The sequence below is a fragment of the Leptonychotes weddellii genome, chromosome 2 (assembly GCF_054177405.1).
Source record: "Leptonychotes weddellii isolate Sample4059 chromosome 2, ASM5417740v2, whole genome shotgun sequence".
In the NCBI taxonomy this organism is placed as follows: domain Eukaryota; kingdom Metazoa; phylum Chordata; class Mammalia; order Carnivora; family Phocidae; genus Leptonychotes; species Leptonychotes weddellii.
Window position 1 is genome coordinate 36,795,494 of NC_138370.1, and position 19,819 is coordinate 36,815,312.

Sequence of the window (19,819 nt, forward strand, 5' to 3'; positions counted from 1 at the left end):
AGGGGTCCAGCTCCTGCTGTCTTTGTACCAGGAACCAAATGCTCTAAAGCCTACTTTTCTAATGGGACAGTTAAGCGGCGACACCACCGAGGCCCAGCTTCCTAACGCGCATCCGATCGGGGAAGGCGCACTTCCGTTCCACAGTTGGAGGGGGATGGCAGGCCGGCGTGGGGGAAGGGAGAAGTCGGTGGAGAGGAGGGAGGGACCATATCCGGGAGAGTGGCAGCTTCCGACCAGTGGTCGCGCTTCCGGAGAGGCGCTTCCGGTGGTGGCGGCAGTAGCGGCTGTGGTGGTTCCGGGTGTCTTTGTCCCCCCGGTGTCGCGGCCCTGGCCCGCAGGTGGGTTGGGGGGCCCCCCGCCGCCTCTCTGCCCCTTCGCCTCTTCCCCGGCCGAGGGGCTGCGAGGGCCGGGCAGCAAAGATGCACGGGCCGCGGAAGGGGCCGAGCCCCCCTTCGGTCTGCAAGTCCCGTCTCCCTGGCAACGGCCTCGGCCCTGGGGGCGGGCGGGAGGAGGAGAAACCGCGCGCCTTCGTCCTCCCACGGTGGCCCCGCCGCGGCCCGGCCCGGGAGGCCCGGTGCCCGCGGCTGCTGAAGCGGGAGCCGAGGCCCAGGGAGCACGGGAGCAGGAGGGCGGGCGGGTGCGCTGCCGGATTCGCGTTCGGCCGGGCCACGGGGCTTCCTTCCCACCAGCCCGTCCGGGGAACAACGGGCCGGGCTTCCGGGGAGAGGGCCCACACTTTCTCCTCTCCGGCACCAGCCTCCTCCATTTTTCCGGGCCTTGCGTGGAGCATTTTGGCGGATGTATTTGAATGAATGAATGTCACTGGGGCCCTTTCCGATCCCCCACTCTCCCCAAGCATCAGCGGGTGGCGTGGCATCGTGAGAAGAGCGCTAAGTTGTTGGCGACCTGGGTGCGAGTCTCAGTTTTGTCACTAACTGGTGATGTGACCCTGGGCAAGTCTCAATCTCTGTGAGCTTCAGTTTCCTTTTCTTTAAAATAGCTTGACAGTATCACCCACCACTAACTTGTGAGGGCAAACTGGAACAATGTAATTTTTGCATTTCCTGCTCTTTATGTTCTCTCCATCTCCTCCATTCATTCTCCGTACCCACCTCCTCACCTTCATTAGATTCTCAGTTACTTTTTGGGGGTTGATGGAAAATTTCCCTCTGAGCTGTTCACTTCTTTCTTTTCCAATTAAAGGTTTTTTCTAAGACTCTGAAAGAGGACAGCATTCCCAATGTCCCAGTTTAAGCGCCAGCGGATCAACCCGCTTCCAGGGGGACGCAACTTCTCAGGTGATCACCTTTATCCCTATTTGGCCTCATACTGGGTATTAGGTGCTTTGGAGTTAGTCTTTTAAAATGTGGCTTTTGGGGCGCCTGGGTGGCTCAGTTGGTTAAGCGACTACCTTCGGCTCAGGTCATGATCCTGGAGTCCCTGGATCGAGTCCCACATCGGGCTCCCTGCTCGGCAGGGAGCCTGCTTCTCCCTCTGACCCTCCCCCCTCTCATGTGCTCTCGTCTCTCTTTCTCTCTGTCTCAAATAAATAAATAAAATCTTTAAAAAAAAAAATGTGGCTTTTGGGGTTTCCCTGGTGGAGTGCAGATTTGCTGCTAACGTTTCTTAGGAAAATAGGAGATGAGCACAGTGGTGGCAAGTCAAACCCTGTGGAGGAGTTGCTTGGAGTCACTCTGCCCTTTGGGTCTGCCATACCTTCTGTCTGACTCTAGTGCTCAAAATGGTAGATGCAGGTCCTGGAGATTGCTTCTCTGTCCACATAGGCACAGCTTCAACATCTCTTCTGGGTCCTCCTCCTGGTTTGCTCACTCCTCCTGTGGCCACAGACCTGTCCCAAAATGCCAGGCACCTTCAGGTAAGTTGGCATTTTTTCTAGTGAGTGTCAGCACTTGAGACTACCACAGCATGCATGGGTGCCTCGTGCTTTCATTCTTGTATAGCTGTGTTCATCCTTCCTAGTGCTCCTGACCTGGGCCAGGATGGAGGTGACTAGACATCTCTGACTGGGGAGTCCTGAGTTGTGGCTCTAGGGAAATCTTTCGGGTGCTTCTTGGAATTAAAGAACTGGAAATCCTAGAAGAAGCTTCTGACCTAAGAATCAGTGTGATCTCTTCCTCCTCCTTGCAGTAGATTATGACTGTTATATGTGTGTGTCTCCTTCATGTGAATCTCGATGCCATACTTTGTTGAAGCTGGGTGGGGTTTGGCTGCAGATGAGATGCTAACGGTGGAGCATGGACAAATGCTCTCTGTTACTTTCAAACTGCACTGTTCTCTTACAGGGTGGGGAGAAGCAGCGGGTCTTCACTGGTATTGTTACCAGCTTGCATGACTACTTTGGGGTGGTGGATGAAGAGGTCTTTTTTCAGCTAAGGTAGGCTTGAGGTTAGTCCCCTGAATGCCTGTTGAATTCAATTCTGTCGCCGTGCTGGTGGGGCCCCTCTGAAGCCATTGCTTTGCTGTTTTTATGCAAGGTGTGTGAAATCTTGAAGGGCAGGGCCTCCTAGGGGCAGTCAAGGTGGCTTGGCCAGGGTCTCTCTCCTGACTGGGTCTCCTGGCTTGTGTGCTGGCAGTGTGGTGAAGGGCCGGCTGCCCCAGCTGGGTGAGAAGGTGCTGGTGAAGGCTGCATACAACCCAGGCCAGGCAGTGCCCTGGAATGCTGTCAAGGTGCAAACGCTCTCCAACCAGGTATGCGTCTTTTCGGCATGTGCATTGGAAAGGGGAGGGAGGGAAGCCCCAGTGCCCTGAAAGCTGGGCAAGAACCTTACCTTTGTCGAGGGGCAGGGCTGCATCTTTCCAAGGTAGTGAGCAAATCGACCACGAGATGCCCTGAATTTCCTGGTTACTGTCCTGCAGCCCCTGCTGAAGTCCCCAGCACCTCCCCTTCTCCATGTGGCAGCCCTGGGCCAGAAGCAAGGGATTCTGGGAGCTCAGCCCCAGCTGATCTTCCAGCCTCACCGGATTCCCCCGCTCTTTCCTCAGAAGCGTGCGTACCAGTGGCATGGATGTTGGGGGGCCTTATGGGGGTACTCTGGATGAATGGGTCTGTAGCTCTCAGGTTGTTGCTCTCAGAATAGAAGTGGGTACTGCTATCACTGGAGGAAAGGGACAGGGAAGTTGGGCAGATATGTAGGGTTTTTGAGTCACCAGCCATTTCTTCTCTGTAGCTCTGAGTCTCTTCCAAACATCCCACACACTTCATCTGAGCCACCTGAACAGATTTCCTGCTCGGGGCCCTCATGGACGATTGGATCAAGGCCGAAGGTAAGAGAATGATCAAGCAAGGAAGGTATTTTATTTATTTGTCTCTAGGAGCAGTGTCTCTTTCCCAACTGTTACACTAACATTCTTTCTGCAGCTAGATCCTGGGCCCTTTCCCCTGAAACAGGCCGACGCACTGAGATGTATATGTAAACATTAGAACTTCATAAACTGGTTCAGCAAGCAGGGATTTGACATAGTTCGTCTTTCAAAATACCATATTGAAATTTATAATTTTCTCTTTTATTTCTAGTCCTTAAGACTGAGATGCCAAAAATCAAACTATCCAGAAATAGTAATTGTCCAAAAAAATGTAACTTTGCAGTGTTTGTTTTAATTTCTAGTATAAAGTGTTTTTTTTTTTAAGATTTTATTTATTTATTTGACAGAGACACAGTGAGAGAGGGAACACCAGCAGGGGAAGTGGGAGAGGGAGAAGCAGGCTTCCTGTGGAGCAGGGAGCCCGATGCGGGGCTCGGTCCCAGGACCCTGGGATCATGCATGACCTGAGCCGAAGGCAGACTGAGCCACCCAGGCTGCCCTAAAATGTTTCTTTATATACACTGTACACATCAGTTTGGCATTAGAATCTGTAGGTTGCACTCTGCCCAGAAGTCCAGGCCCGTGCCTAGAACACGTAAATAGCTTCATGGCCCATATGTAGCCGGCATGGTGGATTTGGGACTTTGGGGGTGTTCTGGGCCATCCTGTATCATCTGTGAGCTTTGGGGACTGCTGGGAGCATGCTGCCTATTCTCTCCAGCTCACGTGTTCCTTCTCTTACCTTACTCTCCCTAAAAGGTTTTGCTTATATTCCTAGAGTTAAGTTCTCAATTAGTTTGCTTAAGACTTGTTTTAGTTATTCTGGTGATCCTCATTTTAATTTTTTATTAGGGAAAATTGCAAATATAAGCAAAAGCAAACAGAAAAGGATGACGAACCCTCATATACCCACCCCCCAGCTTCAACAAGTATCAACATCTTCCATTCTTTTTCATCTCTACCTCCATCTGCTCCCTGCCTTGTACTTGCTGTTTTTTTTTTTTTTTAAGATTAAAAATTTTACCACAAATATTGTATAGGTTGAAATGCACAAATCTCAACTGGACAATTTTGACATGGAAAAATCCACATAAGTCTCACCCCGATTAAGATCTAAAACATTTCCATCACTCCAGAAAATTCTCTCATGTTCAAGTTCTTTTTTGAAGTGAGAACTGTACTGATAAGGAAACAATCCCCTATTCCCAGATGCCAGTAGATTATTACATGATAAGGGCTGAGAATGAAATCCAGTGTGAACTCTTAAAAGGACCACGGAGTAACTCTGAGAAAAAGTTTAGGCAAAGGGACGCAGCTAGTGTGCTGAAGCTGGTGTTTGTTCCCTTAGGCTAGGTCATTATGAATTCTAACTAGGAGAATGGTTCTGTGGTCTAGGATTGTTTTCCACCATGCCTCCATTACTTGAAACACCTCATCCTGTTCTCAAGTCACCGGTAAATATTTTGCATACACCTACACCCCTTGTCCTGTGCATCTTCCTGGCCTTCAGTTTCCGAGGACTCTCTACCTCTCACATCCTGTGAGTTTATTAAAGGCGTCATCACCAAATCACAGCAAGTGCCCTGAGGGATAAGTGTAGCCGGGGTAGAAATCAAGGTTGCTGTTGACTTTATGCTTTAGGTTCATACTCAGTCTTTCTATACAGTCACGTGCATTTGATTGTCCTGGACATGCCAAGCCCTGGGCAAGGCCTGTGTTACGTTCCTTTCGCCATAATGCTTCGGTGTCACGGCTTCTAGAGAAAGGAGACCTTACTGCTGGCAGGGCAGCAGAGGGCACCATCGGTCAGTACAGAGAATCTGCGAAGTAGGAAAGGGGGCAGTAGGAGTTAGGTCGCTGTGGGAGAACAACAATTTACAAAGGAGTCAAGCTACTTGAGCGTTTTGGCTGGAAGCCAAATTTTATTTTAAATTTCAGGTTTTGGGACGGAGGTAACAGTGTCCCCGTTGGACTGCCAGTACTGAACTACTGAGGTTTTTGGACAGGCGTATCCAGTGGGATGCTGTCTCGGTATCCTGCTGAGGCTCCTGAGATGTCTCCCACTGGTACTGCTTTCTCATGCGTTCCTGACGATTCACAATAAGGAGAGAAAACTGGCCACTGAATTCCAGGATTCAGTGGGACATCCACTGTCACTAGGGGTGGACAGCATTTACTGAAGAGTTCGCTCCAGTCGTGGGCGAGCTGAAGAGAGCTGTCAGAATGACCGTTAGAAGCGTGGAAGCGCCGACATCCCGGAAAGGCGAGAGTGGAAGGCAGCCTTTGGATGGAGATGCTAATAAGCCGGGAAATGGGCCAGGCAGATAGAGGAGGATGAAAAACTCTGTGTTGAATGTAACGAACTTAGATGCCCAGGGATGGAATGACAAAGGAAACAAGGCAGGCGGGTCTGAAGGGAAGGGCAGAGGCCTTCTGGTAAATAGACTGCAGTCAGCGCCATACCTGGGCCAGAAGAACGGACAGGTGACTTTATTTCTCTTGTGAGACATGGGGGTTTTCCCTTAACAGTCTGGCGTTTTATAATGGTCTGGAAGTTTTTCTTTTCTCTTTTTACTTACTGAACTCGAAACATGGTGATACTATCATAAGTAATTTTTTATAGAAACATATAAAGTAGTACATGCTATCATGTAGCGTTAAAATAGAAAAATGTGTCATTCCTTCTTTCCCTTTAAAGGTAACCATTCTTAAAGACCTTTAGAAAATAATTTTGAAAAGAGAAATTACTTACTGCTACTTTTTTTTGGTCTGTGTTCTTGTGTGGTCTTTATATATGAGCATACTTTTTATAGTTTTATTTAATTTTAATTTTTAAAAATTTTAACTTTAGAGTCCAAATTGTTTTTATACGCTGTGATTAAAGTGATTAAACATTTTTTCCATATTGCAGTGTAATCCTCATGATTGTTTTAATAGCTGTATGATTATTGTATTTGTTTACTATAAAAGTTCAGGTATTACTAGATATGAATGTGGTTTTCTTACTCTCTCAGCTTAAATTTTTTCCACTATTTATAATCTCTGTTTTTTTTTTGAATTAACTTCCTTGGGATAATATTTTCAAGAGTGGATTTATTGGATCAAAGACTTTGAGTGTTTTTATGACTTTAATTCGTATTGCTAAGGGTTTGTTATGAGAACTGTCTCTTAATAAAACTTCCTTTATAGAATCTTTGCATGGTACCATATATGTGTCTTATGTTAAAAATCAGTTAAAATCTTTTCTCATTTCAAAAAATTACGTGTTAGCTATAATTTTTAAAGTTCAGAAAAATACAAAAAAAATTATTCATAAGCTCTACCAGTGAGAGGCGTCCATCATTAATTCTTTTTTTAAGATTTTATTTATTTATTTGACAGAGAGAATAAGATTATTCACAGTGAGAGAGGGAACACAAGCAGGGGTAGTGGGAGAGGGAGAAGCAGGCTCCCCACTGAGCAGGGAGCCCGATGCAGGGCTTGATCCCAGGGCCCTGGGACCATGACCTGAGCCGAAGGCAGACGCTTGACGACTGAGCCACCCAGGCGCCCCTCATTAGTTCTTTCTTTCCTTTTTTTTTTTTAAGTATTATCTGCACCCAACGTGGGGCTCGAACTCACAACCCTGAGATCAAGAGTCACATGCTCCACCGACTGAGCCAGCCAGGCGCCCAATACTTCATTTCTTTTTAGTCTTTTAAAGCTTTTTTTGCACAGTCTAGGCACTACTGTATACATACTACCGTGTACTCGTCCTTTTGCTCACAATGGGTGGTTTTCTGGTACAAGTATTTAAATGTCCATTTTAATAATTTTATAATAATGTGTTACATGGCTGTTAGCAGTGGCTTCTTTATCCATTCCTTTGGTGTTGGGGAGTCAGATGGTTTCCAGTTCTTTTAGGCCAGTATGTATTGAATCTTAATGTAACAGTGTGGTTTCTTCCTTCTGGTGATGGATCAACCTCCAGCGATGACTATGACTCCAAGAAACGCAAACAGCGGGCTGGTGGAGAGCCTTGGGGTGCTAAGAAACCAAGGCATGACCTGCCTCCTTACCGGGTCCACCTCACCCCCTATACTGTGGACAGGTGAGCGATGAGGCTGGGGTGGGGGGTGAGGCTTGCAGCTGGTAACAGTTTCTTGTGTAAATGAGATACAGTCTGTGCAAGAGTAGAGTGTGTGTGGGGTCATGTGCCTAGGACCTTTTTGTTTGTTTCTTAATGTGACAGTTTTTTAATTTCTAAATCTTAGATTTTGACCAGCATAGCGCCACTGACAGGGGTGCCCTGATAGAACTTTTGTGATTTGATCATCAGAAAGAGGTATGCCAGGCTATCGTTAAGGCTTACGCATCAAAATCTAGGAGCCCAATACCATTTCTAATTCAGGTAGAAAGTATAGATCATAGGCACCTTGGGACTTGTTTTCCAGGGGACTTCGGAATCATCTTTAGAGCGCTCTAGTGCGTGCGAGGACTCTGGCCCACAAGCTTACCTGGCGCACTTAGGAACTGATTGACTAAGGCAGATGAGTGATTCCAGATTCTATCCGGCAGTGCAGAGGCAGGGCTCCGGCCACTGCCCCGGTAGCAGAGTTCACCGAAGCTCAGAGTGAGGTGAGGGGGCAGCCTCCCAGCACCTCTTCCTCGAGGTGGAAGGGAAAGAGGGCTGTCACTGCCCTTCCTGCATCACTGGTTCCTCTCCGCGGGGCCGGGCAGGGCCTCTCCTGTGTTCCCTGCTGACCCACCTGCCTCCCGAGGTTCGTCTCCTCACAGGACAGTGGGGCCCCCACATCACGAGAGGGGTGCACGTAGAGCCTCCTCCCATCAGTCAGAGTGACTGCCGCCAGTTAGCCCCACACACAGCTGTCTTTTTGAACATCGGCAGATGCCTCTTGTTACGTACGTACCGTTGGGTATTTTGCTTTTTCACTGAATGTGTCTTAGAATTTATTCCATGTCAACATTGGTTAGATTGATCTCATTCTTCTCAGCCCCTATACAGTATTCCAGTGAATGGACAGACCGTTTACTTCACCAGTTCTCTGTTTCCACGTTTTAATCACGCTAAGTATTGTTGTCCTACACATTCCTACAGACGTCTGTGCGGACAGGTGCTAGTAGTTCGCTGAAGGCAGTGCCTAGAAGCGGGGCAGCTGGCTCCAGGGGTCTGATTGTAAACTTGGACGTCCACTGCCAGTTCTCTCTTAAGAGGCTGTGTCGGTTTCCCTTCTCGCCCACGGGGCCTCAAGTCTTGTTTCCCCACGTTGCTGCCGGCGCTATGTTACCAAACTTTTTGATCCTCGGCAGTCTCTTAGGCAAAAAGCGATACTCTGATTTGCATTTCTTTAATTTAAGTGAGACTGAGCATAGGTTCAGGGGCTTTTAAGTCTCCTTTCTTTTTCTGGTAAGTACCTGCTGATGTCCGTTTCCCAGTTTTCTCTCAGACTTGTGAACCTTCTTGTGAACCTGTTAGTAATTTGTGGGCTCCTCTTCGATCAAGACAGTGAGCCCTAGCTGTCACGTACTGCAACTGTCTCTCTGGGTTCTCTTGCCCAGTTCGACTTGACTTTGCCATTAGGAGCGCAAACATTTTAGTGGTCCAGTGTCATCCATCTTTTTCTTTTCAGAGATGTCTTCTTCCCCAGATGAGAAAATAATTTGCCCTTTTTCCCCCAAGTCTTTCATGGTGCCATTTTTAAAAATAATTGAGTCTTTGCTCAGTCTGGATCCCCTTGCTTTCCTTCCCCAGCCCCAACTGTGACTTCTTAGAGCTCCAGCGCCGCTACCGCAGCCTCCTGGTTCCCCCCGGCTTTCTGGCTGTGTGTCTGAGCTGGCTGTCGGCCTTCCCTCTGAGCCAGCCCTTTTCCCTCCATCCTCCAAGCCGCATCCAGGTATCTTCTGAGAAGGAGCCAGCTCCAGACGCTGGTGCTGAGCCCATCCCCGCAGACAGTGACCCCGCTTACAGTTCCAAGGTGAGTGGGCTGGGGTCCTGCCCCCTTGTTCCGTGTCGGAGGCTGAGAAAGCTCTCGAGCGTGTCCTTCACGCCGCCCCTGCACAGGTACTGCTGCTCTCTTCCCCGGGACTCGAGGAGTTGTATCGTTGTTGCATGCTCTTTGTGGATGACCTGGCCGAGCCGAGGGAGACCCCAGAACATCCTCTGAAGCAGATTAAGGTAAGAGCTGGAGTCCATGAGGCAGGACGCAGTCGTGGATGATGGATGGCCAGGCCCTGTCAGGTTTTCAGCAGCTTGGCTCCTGTTCGTGAGCTCGTAGAAGCAAGGAGCCCCGAGCTGGAATACCACTTACTTCACCAGAAGGACAGCATGGCTCAGGATGTTCTTGTCAGAAAAAGTTACATGGCTAGATCCCGTTCATGGGTAGAGAGATCCACCCTCCCCTGCTTCCGACCCTACGTGGCGGACTCTTCACCGCATCCTGCTGCTTTCATTCCCCAGGGGTAGTAGGCTGCCTCATGGTGAGAGATCCAGGGAATTGGTTTTTGTTTTGTTTTTTATCTTGGATCCATTTTTGCAGTTTTTGCTGAGCCGGAAAGAAGAAGAGGCAGTGCTGGTTGGGGGTGACTGGTCTCCCTCTCTGGATGGCCTTGACCCCAAGGGCGACCCGCAGGTGCTAGTCCGCACTGCCATCCGCTGTGCGCAAGCCCAGACTGGCATTGACTTGAGCGCCTGCACGAAGTGGTGAGTGGCTGCCCCAGGCTTGTCCGTGTGTGGCCCGTTGTATTGGCAAGACTGTTCAGGAGGCCAAGTTCCTGTGCCTTTCTGACCTGTTAGTGCTCTTCTCTTCCCCGGTCCCACCTCATCCCTCCAGCCCTCGCAGACGGTCGTCTTGGTCATGAGCACGAGTAGGGATGTGTATGGGTGTTGAGGGCCAGCCGACCCTCCAAGGCTCGTCCCATGCGATCGCCCAGCCACATTTAGTGGTCCTTGGTGCTGGGAGCACCCCGGAGAGTCACTGTCTGCTTACTCACATTGGCCCATTGATGGACCATTTCTTGAGGACTTGGTTTCTTTTGGTTTCTTATTTTCAAAGCCGCGTGTGTAGTATGTGCTCATTAAATGTTGATTGGAAACTGCTTGTGAAGGTTGTGGGTCGGTACTTCCTTTTTCCTTTCGCTGTGAGCAGGTGGCGCTTCGCGGAGTTCCAGTACCTGCAGTCGGGCCCCCCAAGGCGGCTCCAGACCGTGGTGGTGTACCTGCCAGACGTCTGGACCGTCATGCCTACTTTGGAAGAGTGGGAGGCCCTGTGCCAGCAGAAAGCTGCAGAGGCAGCTCCCCCTCCACGAGAGGCGTGCGGGGTAAGGCTGAGCCTTGCAGAGCAGTGGGCAGAGCGGGTGCCCCGAGCTGCGGACCCAGGCGGTCACAGCTCTGGCTTCTGTCACAGGAAGCAGAGCCTCCGCACCAGGCAGCTGACGCATCAGAGCAAGGAGCAGACACCTCTAAACAGAACGCAGAGAATCCAGAGGCCACCGCACAGCAGGACATGGACACTGATCTCCCAGAGGCCCCTCCGCCCCCTCTAGAGCCTGCCGTCCTGGCGCGCCCTGGCTGTGTCAGCCTGTCCCTCCATAGTATTGTGGAGGACCGGAGGCCGAAAGAAAGGATCTCTTTTGAAGTAGGTGTAGGAATCTGCGGAGGCTGTGAGGTAGTGTGTGTGGGATGGCAGGGCTTCGAACATTCCCTTTTTCCTGATGCTCACGGACCTCTGCTGCCTCTTCCACAAGGTGATGGTGTTGGCAGAGCTGTTTCTGGAAATGCTGCAGAGGGATTTTGGCTATAGGATTTATAAGATGCTGCTGAGCCTTCCCGAAAAGGTGGTGGCCCCGCCTGAACCTGAGAAGGAGGAGGCGGCCAAGGAAGAAGAAACAGTCAAGGAAGAGGCTGCCAAGGAGCCCAAGGATGAGGTACAGAGTGAGGGCACAGCTGCCGAGTCAGACGCCCCGCCGGTGAGTACCTCTGCTGCCCGCACGGGCTCTGGGGCTGCACGCGGGGTGCCGGGTGGGTCCGGGCGCCGCTGGGGGCCCCGCGGGGCTCCTCTCACTGCCTGCATGCACCTCGTCCCCCTGCCACACGGCCGCACGGCTAGGAGGTGGTGTGCGAGGAGAGGGGAAGCGGGCCTGGAAGCGTGGCCGACAGCGCCACGCCGTGAGGACAGGTGTTTTGGCAACTTGATGGTTAACTAGAACGGTGCATTTTCTTAACGCTTTCTAAAGCACATGGGTCTCTCTCTTACCTAAGTACCATCGAGTAAATGTGATCTCTGACGGGACTCCGATCGACTCCTAAAGAGAAGCCCAGGTGCCTGGGAATCGCCCTTAGTTCGCTCTGAACCCCACGTCACGGAACGCAGCAAACGAGACCGTGTAGACAGAACCCTTACCACGGTGCCCGAACACGGTCGGTGCGCAGATGTTGGCACTTATCACTGTTAGCAGTTACAGGTGTCCGTTCTCATCTTGGTTTGCTTCTAGAAGGAAGATGGCCTTTTGCCCAAACCTCCATCTTCCGGAGGAGAGGAAGAAGAGAAACCCCGGGGTGAGGCATCGGAGGACCTCTGTGAGATGGCCCTTGACCCCGAGCTGCTCCTCCTGAGGGATGATGGTGAAGAGGAGTTCGGTACGTGCCGGCCTCACGCAGCGGCCGCCCGGCTCTGTAGCTGGTGCTCTCCTGTCACCACTGTGGGTCTGGGCCCCGGGGGGGTCCCTGCTCCACGCTCACCTCAGGCTTCCTGTAGCAGGAACCAAGCTAGAGGATTCGGAGGTCCGGTCGGTTGCCTCGAACCAATCGGAGATGGAGTTCTCTTCTCTTCAGGACATGGTGAGCCCTCTTTCCTGCCCCCCTGCCCCACTGACAGTGAAGCCGGGCCAGGCCTCCCGACTCGGCACTGGGAGAGGGAGACTTTACCGTAGGACTTCTGGCACCGTCTGACTGACAAAAGACAAAACGTGGTTCTTGGCTCGCCGAGTGGTACTTCCGTAGGATCCGCGACCCCTCAGTGTGTCCACCCGGGTGCATCCGAGTGAGGTACCCGATGCGGGCGCGCACTCAGCTCGTCCGTGTGTGGGCCAGCCTGTGGTGCGGCAGTGGCCCGGGTCCTGTCTCCAGCCGGAGGGGCTGCCCGGGTGTGATCGTGTCCGTTCAGTTTTCGGAGGGCTGCTCCTGGGCGATTTCGCCTCTGAAGAACTCGGTAAATCTCGTTCATCCTTGTTTCTCTTGCAGCCCAAGGAGCTGGACCCGTCTGCTGTGCTCCCTCTGGACTGTCTTCTTGCTTTCGTCTTCTTTGATGCCAACTGGTGTGGCTACTTGCACCGGCGAGACTTAGAGAGGATCCTGCTCACCCTTGGGCTCCGGCTCAGTGCAGAGCAGGTGCCTGTCCTCCCATGCCCCGGGGCCCTTCGGGGGCCCTTCGGGACCCGCGGACCCCGACGGCCGTGCGCGCACTGGACTGCTGCGCGCGGCTCGGCGGGCTGCGGGTCCGGGTGCTTGCGCGGCACGGGCAGGGGCTCGCGCCTTCTCATCAGTGGCTGTCCGGGGGGGTGTTCTCTAGGCCAAACAGCTGGTCAGCAGGGTGGTGACGCAGAACATCTGCCAGTACCGGAGCCTTCAGTACAGCCGCCAGGAGGGCACGGACGGCGGGCTGCCCGAGGAGGTGCTCTTTGGTGCGTCCTGCTGCCCTGCCGCCTTCCAGGGAGCACGGGCGGGCCCGGCTGCTCTCTCCTCTGGGGACCCTTTCCTTAAACCTGCTTCGTGGCCCCTTCCAGGAAACCTGGACCTGCTGCCTCCTTCGGGGAAAAGCGCGAAGCCGGGCGCCGCCCCCACGGAGCACAAAGGCCTGGTGTCCCACAACGGCAGCCTGATAAACGTGGGGAACCTGCTGCAGCGTGCAGAGCAGCAGGACAGCGGGCGGCTCTACCTGGAGAACAAGATTCACACACTGGAACTGAAGCTGGGTGAGTGGCCTGTGGCCGCAGGGGCCCGGCCCGACGGGGCGCGCAGATGTGTGTATTTGGAGACTGAGAGGGATCCTGCTCCTCACGCTTCGGGCCTCCTGCCCTGGGCCGCGATGCTTAACTCAGCAGCAGTGTTTCTGCCGTTTCCCCCACCAGAGGAGAGCCATAACCGGTTCTCGGCCACGGAGGCCACCAACAAAACCCTGGCGGCGGAAATGCAGGAGCTGCGGGGCCGGCTGGCCGAGGCCGAGGAGGCGGCCCGGGCGGCCGAGCGCCAGAGGAACCAGCTGCAGCGGCTGCTCCAGGAGTTCCGGAGGCGCCTGACCCCCCTGCAGCTGGAGGTGCAGCGGATGGTTGAGAAGGTGGGCCTCCCCCCCTCCCCGTGCCCGCCCAGGTTCACCGAGGCGGCAGCCTGGTCTGCCGGCGGGGAGCGTTGCTGGGCCTCCCGTCTTGGCCCTTCCTCCTCGAGTCCTCATTCTCTTTCTAGGCGGACAGCTGGGTAGAGAAGGAGGAGGCAGCACCTAGCAACTGAGGGGCCTGGCACAGGAGCTGCCCTCCTGTGAGGCCAGCGATGGAGCCTGCTGACGTCAGAGCCCTTCTGGTTGCCCAAAGAAGCTGGCGCAGGCCCTGGGAGCCGTAGGCGGGGGTGGCTGACCCCTGGGCTCAGCCTCCGTAGAGGAGCTCAGGCCGTCAGGGTGGGGTCTGTGCTGTGTGGGACGGATGAGTGGGGAACCCCGGTTCCACCTGACAACTAAATCCAACACCTTCTGCACCCCTCGAATGTCATTTCGCCCTCCACCTTGGGATTTCTCCTGGGGCCCTTTAGTCTTGTGCTTTCTCCTGTCCTCTTCCAGTTTAGAATAAGACAGGGGAGGAAAAGGCTTTTCAAGTTTGTCCTAAGATCTGATGCCAATAAACTGAAGAAACAGCCGTGGAATCTGGCGGGGGGTAAGAGCCCTTCCTCTTCTGGATGGCACAGACCCTGCTAGGTACAGGAGCAGGTTCTTGGGGCGGGGGGGAGGCTCTCCCTTGGCCACCGCAGGAAAGGTCTGTGCTAGGGAACTCCGTGGTGTTGGGCTGTGTCTGCCAGAGAGCACTGTGTTCCAGCCACCCCGGACTTGCCAGAAGAAACCAGCACCTCCCCGTGTTCAGAATGTGGTATTGGCTCTGGCCCAGCCTTTTTCCCTGTTCCCCCATAAGTCTTGCCTCTTTCCATAATCCGTGGTTTCAGTTTGACTTTGTATATAAAGTTTTTTTTTTTTTTTTTTTTGGCTTTTTGTTTTTTAAATAAACCAAAGTCAAAAACAAGCCACGTGTCCTCGGTAGCTCTTCCCTTCCTCCTCTTGTAGGTCGTCCTGTGCTGCCCCCTTCCTCCCAGCCCTCCAGTCCAGAAGGTGGGCCAGGGCAGCAGGAGGGGCTGGCCCCTGGTGCTTTCGGCCCTGCCACCTGCTGGTCGAGAGAGGCAGTGCCGCAGGGGTGCGTCCAGCTGGACCGGGGCGGGGCAGCACAAGCCTGACAAACCTACGGTGGCGCTCTCAGTCACGGCACAGTAACAGCTGTCGATTTTATTGAAAACTTTACTTGAAAAAATAAAATTCCAAATACTCCGGTTCTTGCTCTGAGGCCTGTGAATCAGGCTGTGACATTTTGTGCGGTCGGTAGCCTATGGACACGAGCGGAGTCGGGTTTCCTAGGGAACCTACAAGGCTTGGGGCTTTTCTCTGCACTTGGCCTAAGGGACAGAAGTGGGCTAAGCCAGTTTTTGTCGTGCTGGGAGGCTGGAGTGAGGGGTCTGTCTGGGCTGGGGGAACCACAGCTCTTCTGTTCCCCACGGCAGTGTCTCGGGCCTCTTCAGAAAAAAGGAGTCTGAAGTGGAAAGGCAATGAGGGCGGGTGGACTCTCCAGGATAGGTCTTTGGAGGTAGATGTGATCACGGCCACGCAAGCAAGGCTAAGACCTCAGGTGAGCAGACAGCCTGGGCCTTTGAAGGCTGGAAGCTTGCTCAGGCCCTAGGCCAGGATGCCCTTTGGACGGTTCTTTTGGAAATGAGAAGGTGCCTGGAGTTTTTCTGCCCTGCTTACCTGTCTGGGCTCTTGCTATGGGTGGGGAGCTAGCAGCCTGCTTGGGGCTCTTGGTGCCAGGCTCACTGCAGAGGGCTGGTGAGGTAGAGCAGGGGCCACTGCTGTCCCCATACTTCTCTCAGGGGAGGGCCTTTTGCTGGCTGACACCTGAGCCTAAGCTTGACGAGGGCAAAGACCAAAGAGGTTGACTTGTGTCCCAGGAGTCTTCGAAAGGGTGGTGGGGACTCAGTCATCAGCCACAATGGAGAGGGCTCTGAGCTCACTCAGTCTGGCCTCGTTCTCCCTCTCCCGCTGCTCATCAGGGTGGCCAGGCTGGTCAAGCTGCTGGGTCAGGTCTCCAAAGATCTTCTGCATCTCAGAGTAGTACCCAACCTGCGGAGAAGGAGGTCGGCAGGTGCTGGGCTCCTGGGGTACCAGGTCCGCACGGCCTTGCACCCCCCGGACACAGCAGGACAGGTGGGGCCAGAGAACGTCCCAGAGGCCCGCACGCTGCTGTCCCCTCAAGCGGAGCACTCAGGCTGAGCGAAGGGGGCTGGTTTCCACTTTTCCCTCCGTCACTGCCCTTGCCGAAAACTGCGTGGCAAGCAGGGAGACTGAAGCCATCGCCCCCGGCGCTTCAGGAACATCCACTGCTGCTGCCGGGACGGCAGTAGGTCAGAGGAGGAGGGAAGCAACGGGGCCTTGGCGAGGTGGACGAGGGGCTTCTGCCCTCGAGCCCTCCAGGCAGCTGAGGGGCGGAGGGGCCGGTGCCAGGAGGTAGAGGAGGACAGCGCAGCCCGAGGCCGGGGTGGGGGCACTGGCGGGCCCCTTGGCAGGTCCTGGGGAAGCCGGGGAGTCAGGCTCGGACCAGAGGCTGCTTTAGCGCAGCTAGAAGCCGAGAGCTCCGGCCATGGGCGATGGGGCGTGGCTGGCCCCGGAGCCCCGAGAGCCGCTCTTGCTCTTCGAAGTAGAGGTGAGGAAGGTGAGCCCTCCCTAGCCTGTTCCTTCCTGACCTGTCCCACTGTTAACGGGTGGCACAGCCTGCTCAGCACCGCGTCAGGGCGGCCCGTCCGCAGGCCTGTGGGGGGGGAGGGGGCCATCAGGAGTGACAGGAGAGGCCTGCGGCAGGGCGGGTGCGGGCGTGCGGAGGGACGGGGGAGACCCGCCGGCAACTTTAGACCCAGTGCCTTTTCCAGGGGCCGCTTCTGCCTCAAGTCGCCAGCTCGTGACCCAAAGCAGACACCTACTTTCATGAAAGTGATGCACGTTACTCCAAGCACTATTTGGACACCCCTAAATCATGTCATCTCCAGCTCTCAGGTGTCTCCGGGGAGAAGGGACTCTGCTTCCACTCCAGACCCCGGAGTGCTCGTACTGCAAGGCGAGGCCGAGCGGCAGGCTGGGTGGCAGGGCCGTGGCTCGGCTGCGTCGGAGGCTGTGTCCCCAGCACTCCCACGGCTGGATTTCCACTGGGCTGGGGGGCAGCTAAGTGAAGGTCTGTCAGGGCCGCTGCCACCTGAGCGGGCGGGGCCTAGCCCGCCCTCCCCCCACCCCCGGCCCCAGAGCCGCACTGCGCAGGCTGAGTCACTAGGAATGCTCACTTCTCTAGTGACTAATGGCAGCCACAGCCTCGGGAGGGGGAGGCTGGTGCTGAGGAGGCAGTAAACAGCCCCCAGCCAGCCTGCTGCTTGGTTACAGGGTGTCCCTCGCGCCTCTGGGCACCCTGGAGCTTCCTCCCGTGAACAACAGAATGCAGGGGGCAGGGGTGGTGGTGGCACAGGACAGGGAAGGCACAGGTCTCCTTAAACACATTCCTCCAGAGCCTAGGCTGAGCTGCTGGAAGGAAGCCCTCACCTCCAGGGGCAATGCTCTGCGGGCAGGTGCACGAACCCCCACTCGCTTGTGCAAGTTCATGTTCTGCCTCATTTCTCCCTAGCAACCCAGGACATGGTCACTAACAAGGTCCAGCTCCACCATCACTCCTGCTCAGGGTTCCCGAGGCCCAGGTGTGCAGCCCCATGCATTTGGGTGTCCTCCAAAGATGGCAGGCTGGGGAGGCAGGAATCCGTCTTTTCCGCGGGCGCCTGAGACTGTTGAGTGCAAGGAACGAATGTGTCCACTGGAGGGCGCCAGACGCCCAGGCCAAGAGCAGAAGCGGGCTGGAGGTGGCTGAGCCTCTAGCTTTGTTTTACCTGCCGGGGACCTGAGGGCAAGGTGGCAGGATGCTGGGCACCTGCCGTGGGCTGGGGGTCCCACGTGGCGGAGACCTCTTGGCTTGGGCACCTTACCCTTTTCTCTTAGAAATAGGGAGAAAACGCCCTGCTAACTGCTTGAAGAATGGCGGGCGAGGAGGGCAGGAGCTAACACGCAGGTGTACAGTCCGTGTCCTTACAGCCGTGCGGGGTGGGAGACAAGGGCTTAGCCTGTGTCCCACCCTCTAGCAGCCTGGCCCCGGGGCTACCCCTGCACCTCCACCCACAGCCAGCCTGAGGCCAGCTTGCTGTTCCGGAAGCTGCACCATGGCCGGACACCCAGACAGGGGCCCGGAGCACGGCTCTCCCCAGGGTTCAGAGACCCCTCCAAGGGCGGCTAGGAGTCAGGACACCCTGCAGTACCCCGCCTAAAGAAGAGGGGTAACTGGAGTGGGGGAAGCGGGGGCGCGGGGTCCTGGGCAAAGGGCCTTCACCCCGTAGGCCTCTGTGCCTGGCCTCCCGAGCACGGCCTGCCCACCGAAGGGAGGCGCTCGCAGCGCGGCCTGCTTTCTCCTTGCCCCGTGGCACGAGGCCAGGAGGGAGAGAACGTGGCGGGGGAAGCCCTTCAACAGAAACGACCCTCCTCCCAGGGCCGGGATGAACCGAAGAGCACTGGAGGAGCCCAAACGGAAAGTGGAGCAGGCACTCGGAGTGGGGGTCTGGGGGGGCTGTGCCGGGGGCAGGGTGGCGGCGCCGCTGCCGTGGCGGAGAAGGGCCGAACGCCCTTCCAGCTGGGGGGGGGGGGGCGGCACGGGAGGTGCTAGGGAGCCGGGGGCGGCTCCCAAGGGAGCAGGAGTCCCGCCCGCTTCGGGCCGGGCGGGAGTGGCCTCACCTGGGCTCGGATCAGGGCCTCGAAGCTGGGCTGGAAGTAGTCGAGCCGGCTGTGGTAGAAGCGCGGCATCTCGTCCAGGAGCTGCTTGTTCTTGGCCTCGAAGTCGTCCCGCACGGGCCGCAGCTCTTCTCGGGCCTGCGCGGCAAGACGCCGGCCTCAGGGCCCCGGCTGGCCTCCCGGGGGGTCCGCGCCGGGCGCACGACGTGGGGGCGCGAGTATGGTGGCATCTGTGCCTTGCTCCCACTGCCCCGGAGTCGGCCCCCAGGTAAAGGAGGCCCGCGCCGCGTGTCACCGTGGGGCCCGTGGTCCCCGCCCACCTCTCCCTTCACTCGGTACCTGGTGGAGTTTGGCCAGCACGGGCCCCGTCTTCTCCTTCTCCTCATACTTCTCCACCTTGGCCTGCAGTCTCCGGTAGTCCTGCAAGGCCTGCTCCCGCCGTTTCACCGCCATGTTGAGGCTCGGGAAGACACTGCCGAACCTGCGGACACAGCCCGGGCGGATGCGGGCCGTTCTTAGCAGCTCGGGGCCCCGTTCAGACATACCTCCCGAGGGCCTGCTCGGCGCCAGGCCCCGTTCACACGAGCGAGGGAGCTCCCGCGGCTGAGGCTGCGATCTGCGGGAAGGACGACGGAGGGAAGGCAGGGCTCAGGGTCACCCCGCTGGCCTGAAAGGAGCCACGGGGGCAGGAAGGCAAGGAAGCCCCTGACGCGGCCACTGCCGCTTCCCCGCCCACGACAGAGACCCGGCACAGAGTGTGGAAGAGCCAGAGACCCCCGCACTGATCTGCCCAACGTCCTCCTTTCATACAGTGAACGAAATGGAGGCCAGAGCGATGGCACGACTTGTCCAAGGTCACCATGAGGTAGTGACCGCCCAGCAGAGAGCTCAGGTGTCCCAGTTCTCTGGCACCTCCCCACCACCTCATGATGCCACCAGCGGGTGACAACTGCAGTCAGAACCTAGTCGTGGCCTATTTCTATCAGCTGACCACAGGAAAAGCAGGAATCCTCTGCTTCTCCCACTGAAATGGCTACACCGTCAAAGCAGATGTTGGAGGAAAATGGCTCAAGGGCATCTTCTTGCCCCACCACGACGACAAAGGACCACAGGGAAAGGCTGAGGAGTGCGCCCTTCACACAGAGCGGCAGTGGACACTTTGGCCCCTGTGGGCATCATTATGCAACAAGTGTCATCTTTAACTGGGAAAGGCGACGGGATCTCGAGAGAGACACAGGGCAGGACTGCGTGCCAGGCAGGGATGCTGGACTTCCCTCGGTTCATGAGTGCTGGAGAAGGCAAGAGGCAAAGCTGCGAGCAGGGTTTTCTGGACAGCAGGGGACGGACCAGCTTCCTGGAATGCAAAGCCTGCAGGAGGCGTCCAC

At 55.6% G+C, this 19,819-nt stretch overlaps 2 protein-coding genes across 7 annotated transcripts in view; one reads left to right on the forward strand and one right to left on the reverse strand.

Moving 5' to 3' along the window:
- The first annotated feature begins 144 nt into the window (after nucleotides 1–144).
- On the forward strand, nucleotides 145–14,601 carry CCAR2 (cell cycle and apoptosis regulator 2). Of its 5 annotated transcripts, none has more exons than XM_006741130.3 (21): nucleotides 145–338; nucleotides 1,204–1,298; nucleotides 1,785–1,876; nucleotides 2,304–2,395; nucleotides 2,595–2,709; nucleotides 2,878–3,007; nucleotides 3,189–3,285; nucleotides 7,295–7,414; nucleotides 9,077–9,299; nucleotides 9,386–9,499; nucleotides 9,861–10,024; nucleotides 10,470–10,641; nucleotides 10,728–10,958; nucleotides 11,068–11,289; nucleotides 11,815–11,959; nucleotides 12,078–12,160; nucleotides 12,563–12,709; nucleotides 12,891–13,002; nucleotides 13,105–13,293; nucleotides 13,450–13,655; nucleotides 13,781–14,601. In XM_006741130.3, exons 2-21 carry the CDS (start codon nucleotides 1,241–1,243, stop codon nucleotides 13,823–13,825), a joined length of 2,757 nt encoding a protein of 918 aa, XP_006741193.1. In that variant the 5' UTR covers nucleotides 145–338; nucleotides 1,204–1,240; the 3' UTR covers nucleotides 13,826–14,601. The 5 variants fall into 5 exon arrangements, with proteins under 5 accessions (XP_006741193.1, XP_030892355.1, XP_081666269.1 ...); XM_031036495.2 differs by having other exon boundaries at nucleotides 12,081–12,160; XM_081810143.1 differs by having other exon boundaries at nucleotides 9,209–9,299.
- Nucleotides 14,602–14,852: 251 nt separating this feature from the next.
- Nucleotides 14,853–19,819, reverse strand: part of BIN3 (bridging integrator 3) — a 43,493-nt gene continuing 38,526 nt past the window's right edge. For both annotated transcript variants that reach the window (XM_006741129.3, XM_031036499.2), the window contains 3 exons: nucleotides 18,774–18,915; nucleotides 18,438–18,572; nucleotides 14,853–15,746 (listed from right to left, as the gene is read on the reverse strand). In XM_006741129.3, coding sequence (XP_006741192.1) covers nucleotides 15,600–15,746; nucleotides 18,438–18,572; nucleotides 18,774–18,915 — 424 coding nt within the window. In that variant the 3' untranslated portion in view covers nucleotides 14,853–15,599. The remainder of the gene's footprint in view (nucleotides 15,747–18,437; nucleotides 18,573–18,773; nucleotides 18,916–19,819) is intronic.

Excerpts from the sequence above, each read along its gene's own strand:
- CCAR2 (XM_006741130.3), top strand. The coding sequence starts at position 1,241 with ATGTCCCAGTTTAAGCGCCAGCGGATCAACCCGCTTCCAGGGGGACGC. Across the intron at positions 2,396-2,594 it reads GAGGTCTTTTTTCAGCTAAG|TGTGGTGAAGGGCCGGCTGC; the intron begins GTAGGCTTGAGG and ends GTGTGCTGGCAG. Across the intron at positions 10,025-10,469 it reads TTGAGCGCCTGCACGAAGTG|GTGGCGCTTCGCGGAGTTCC; the intron begins GTGAGTGGCTGC and ends CGCTGTGAGCAG.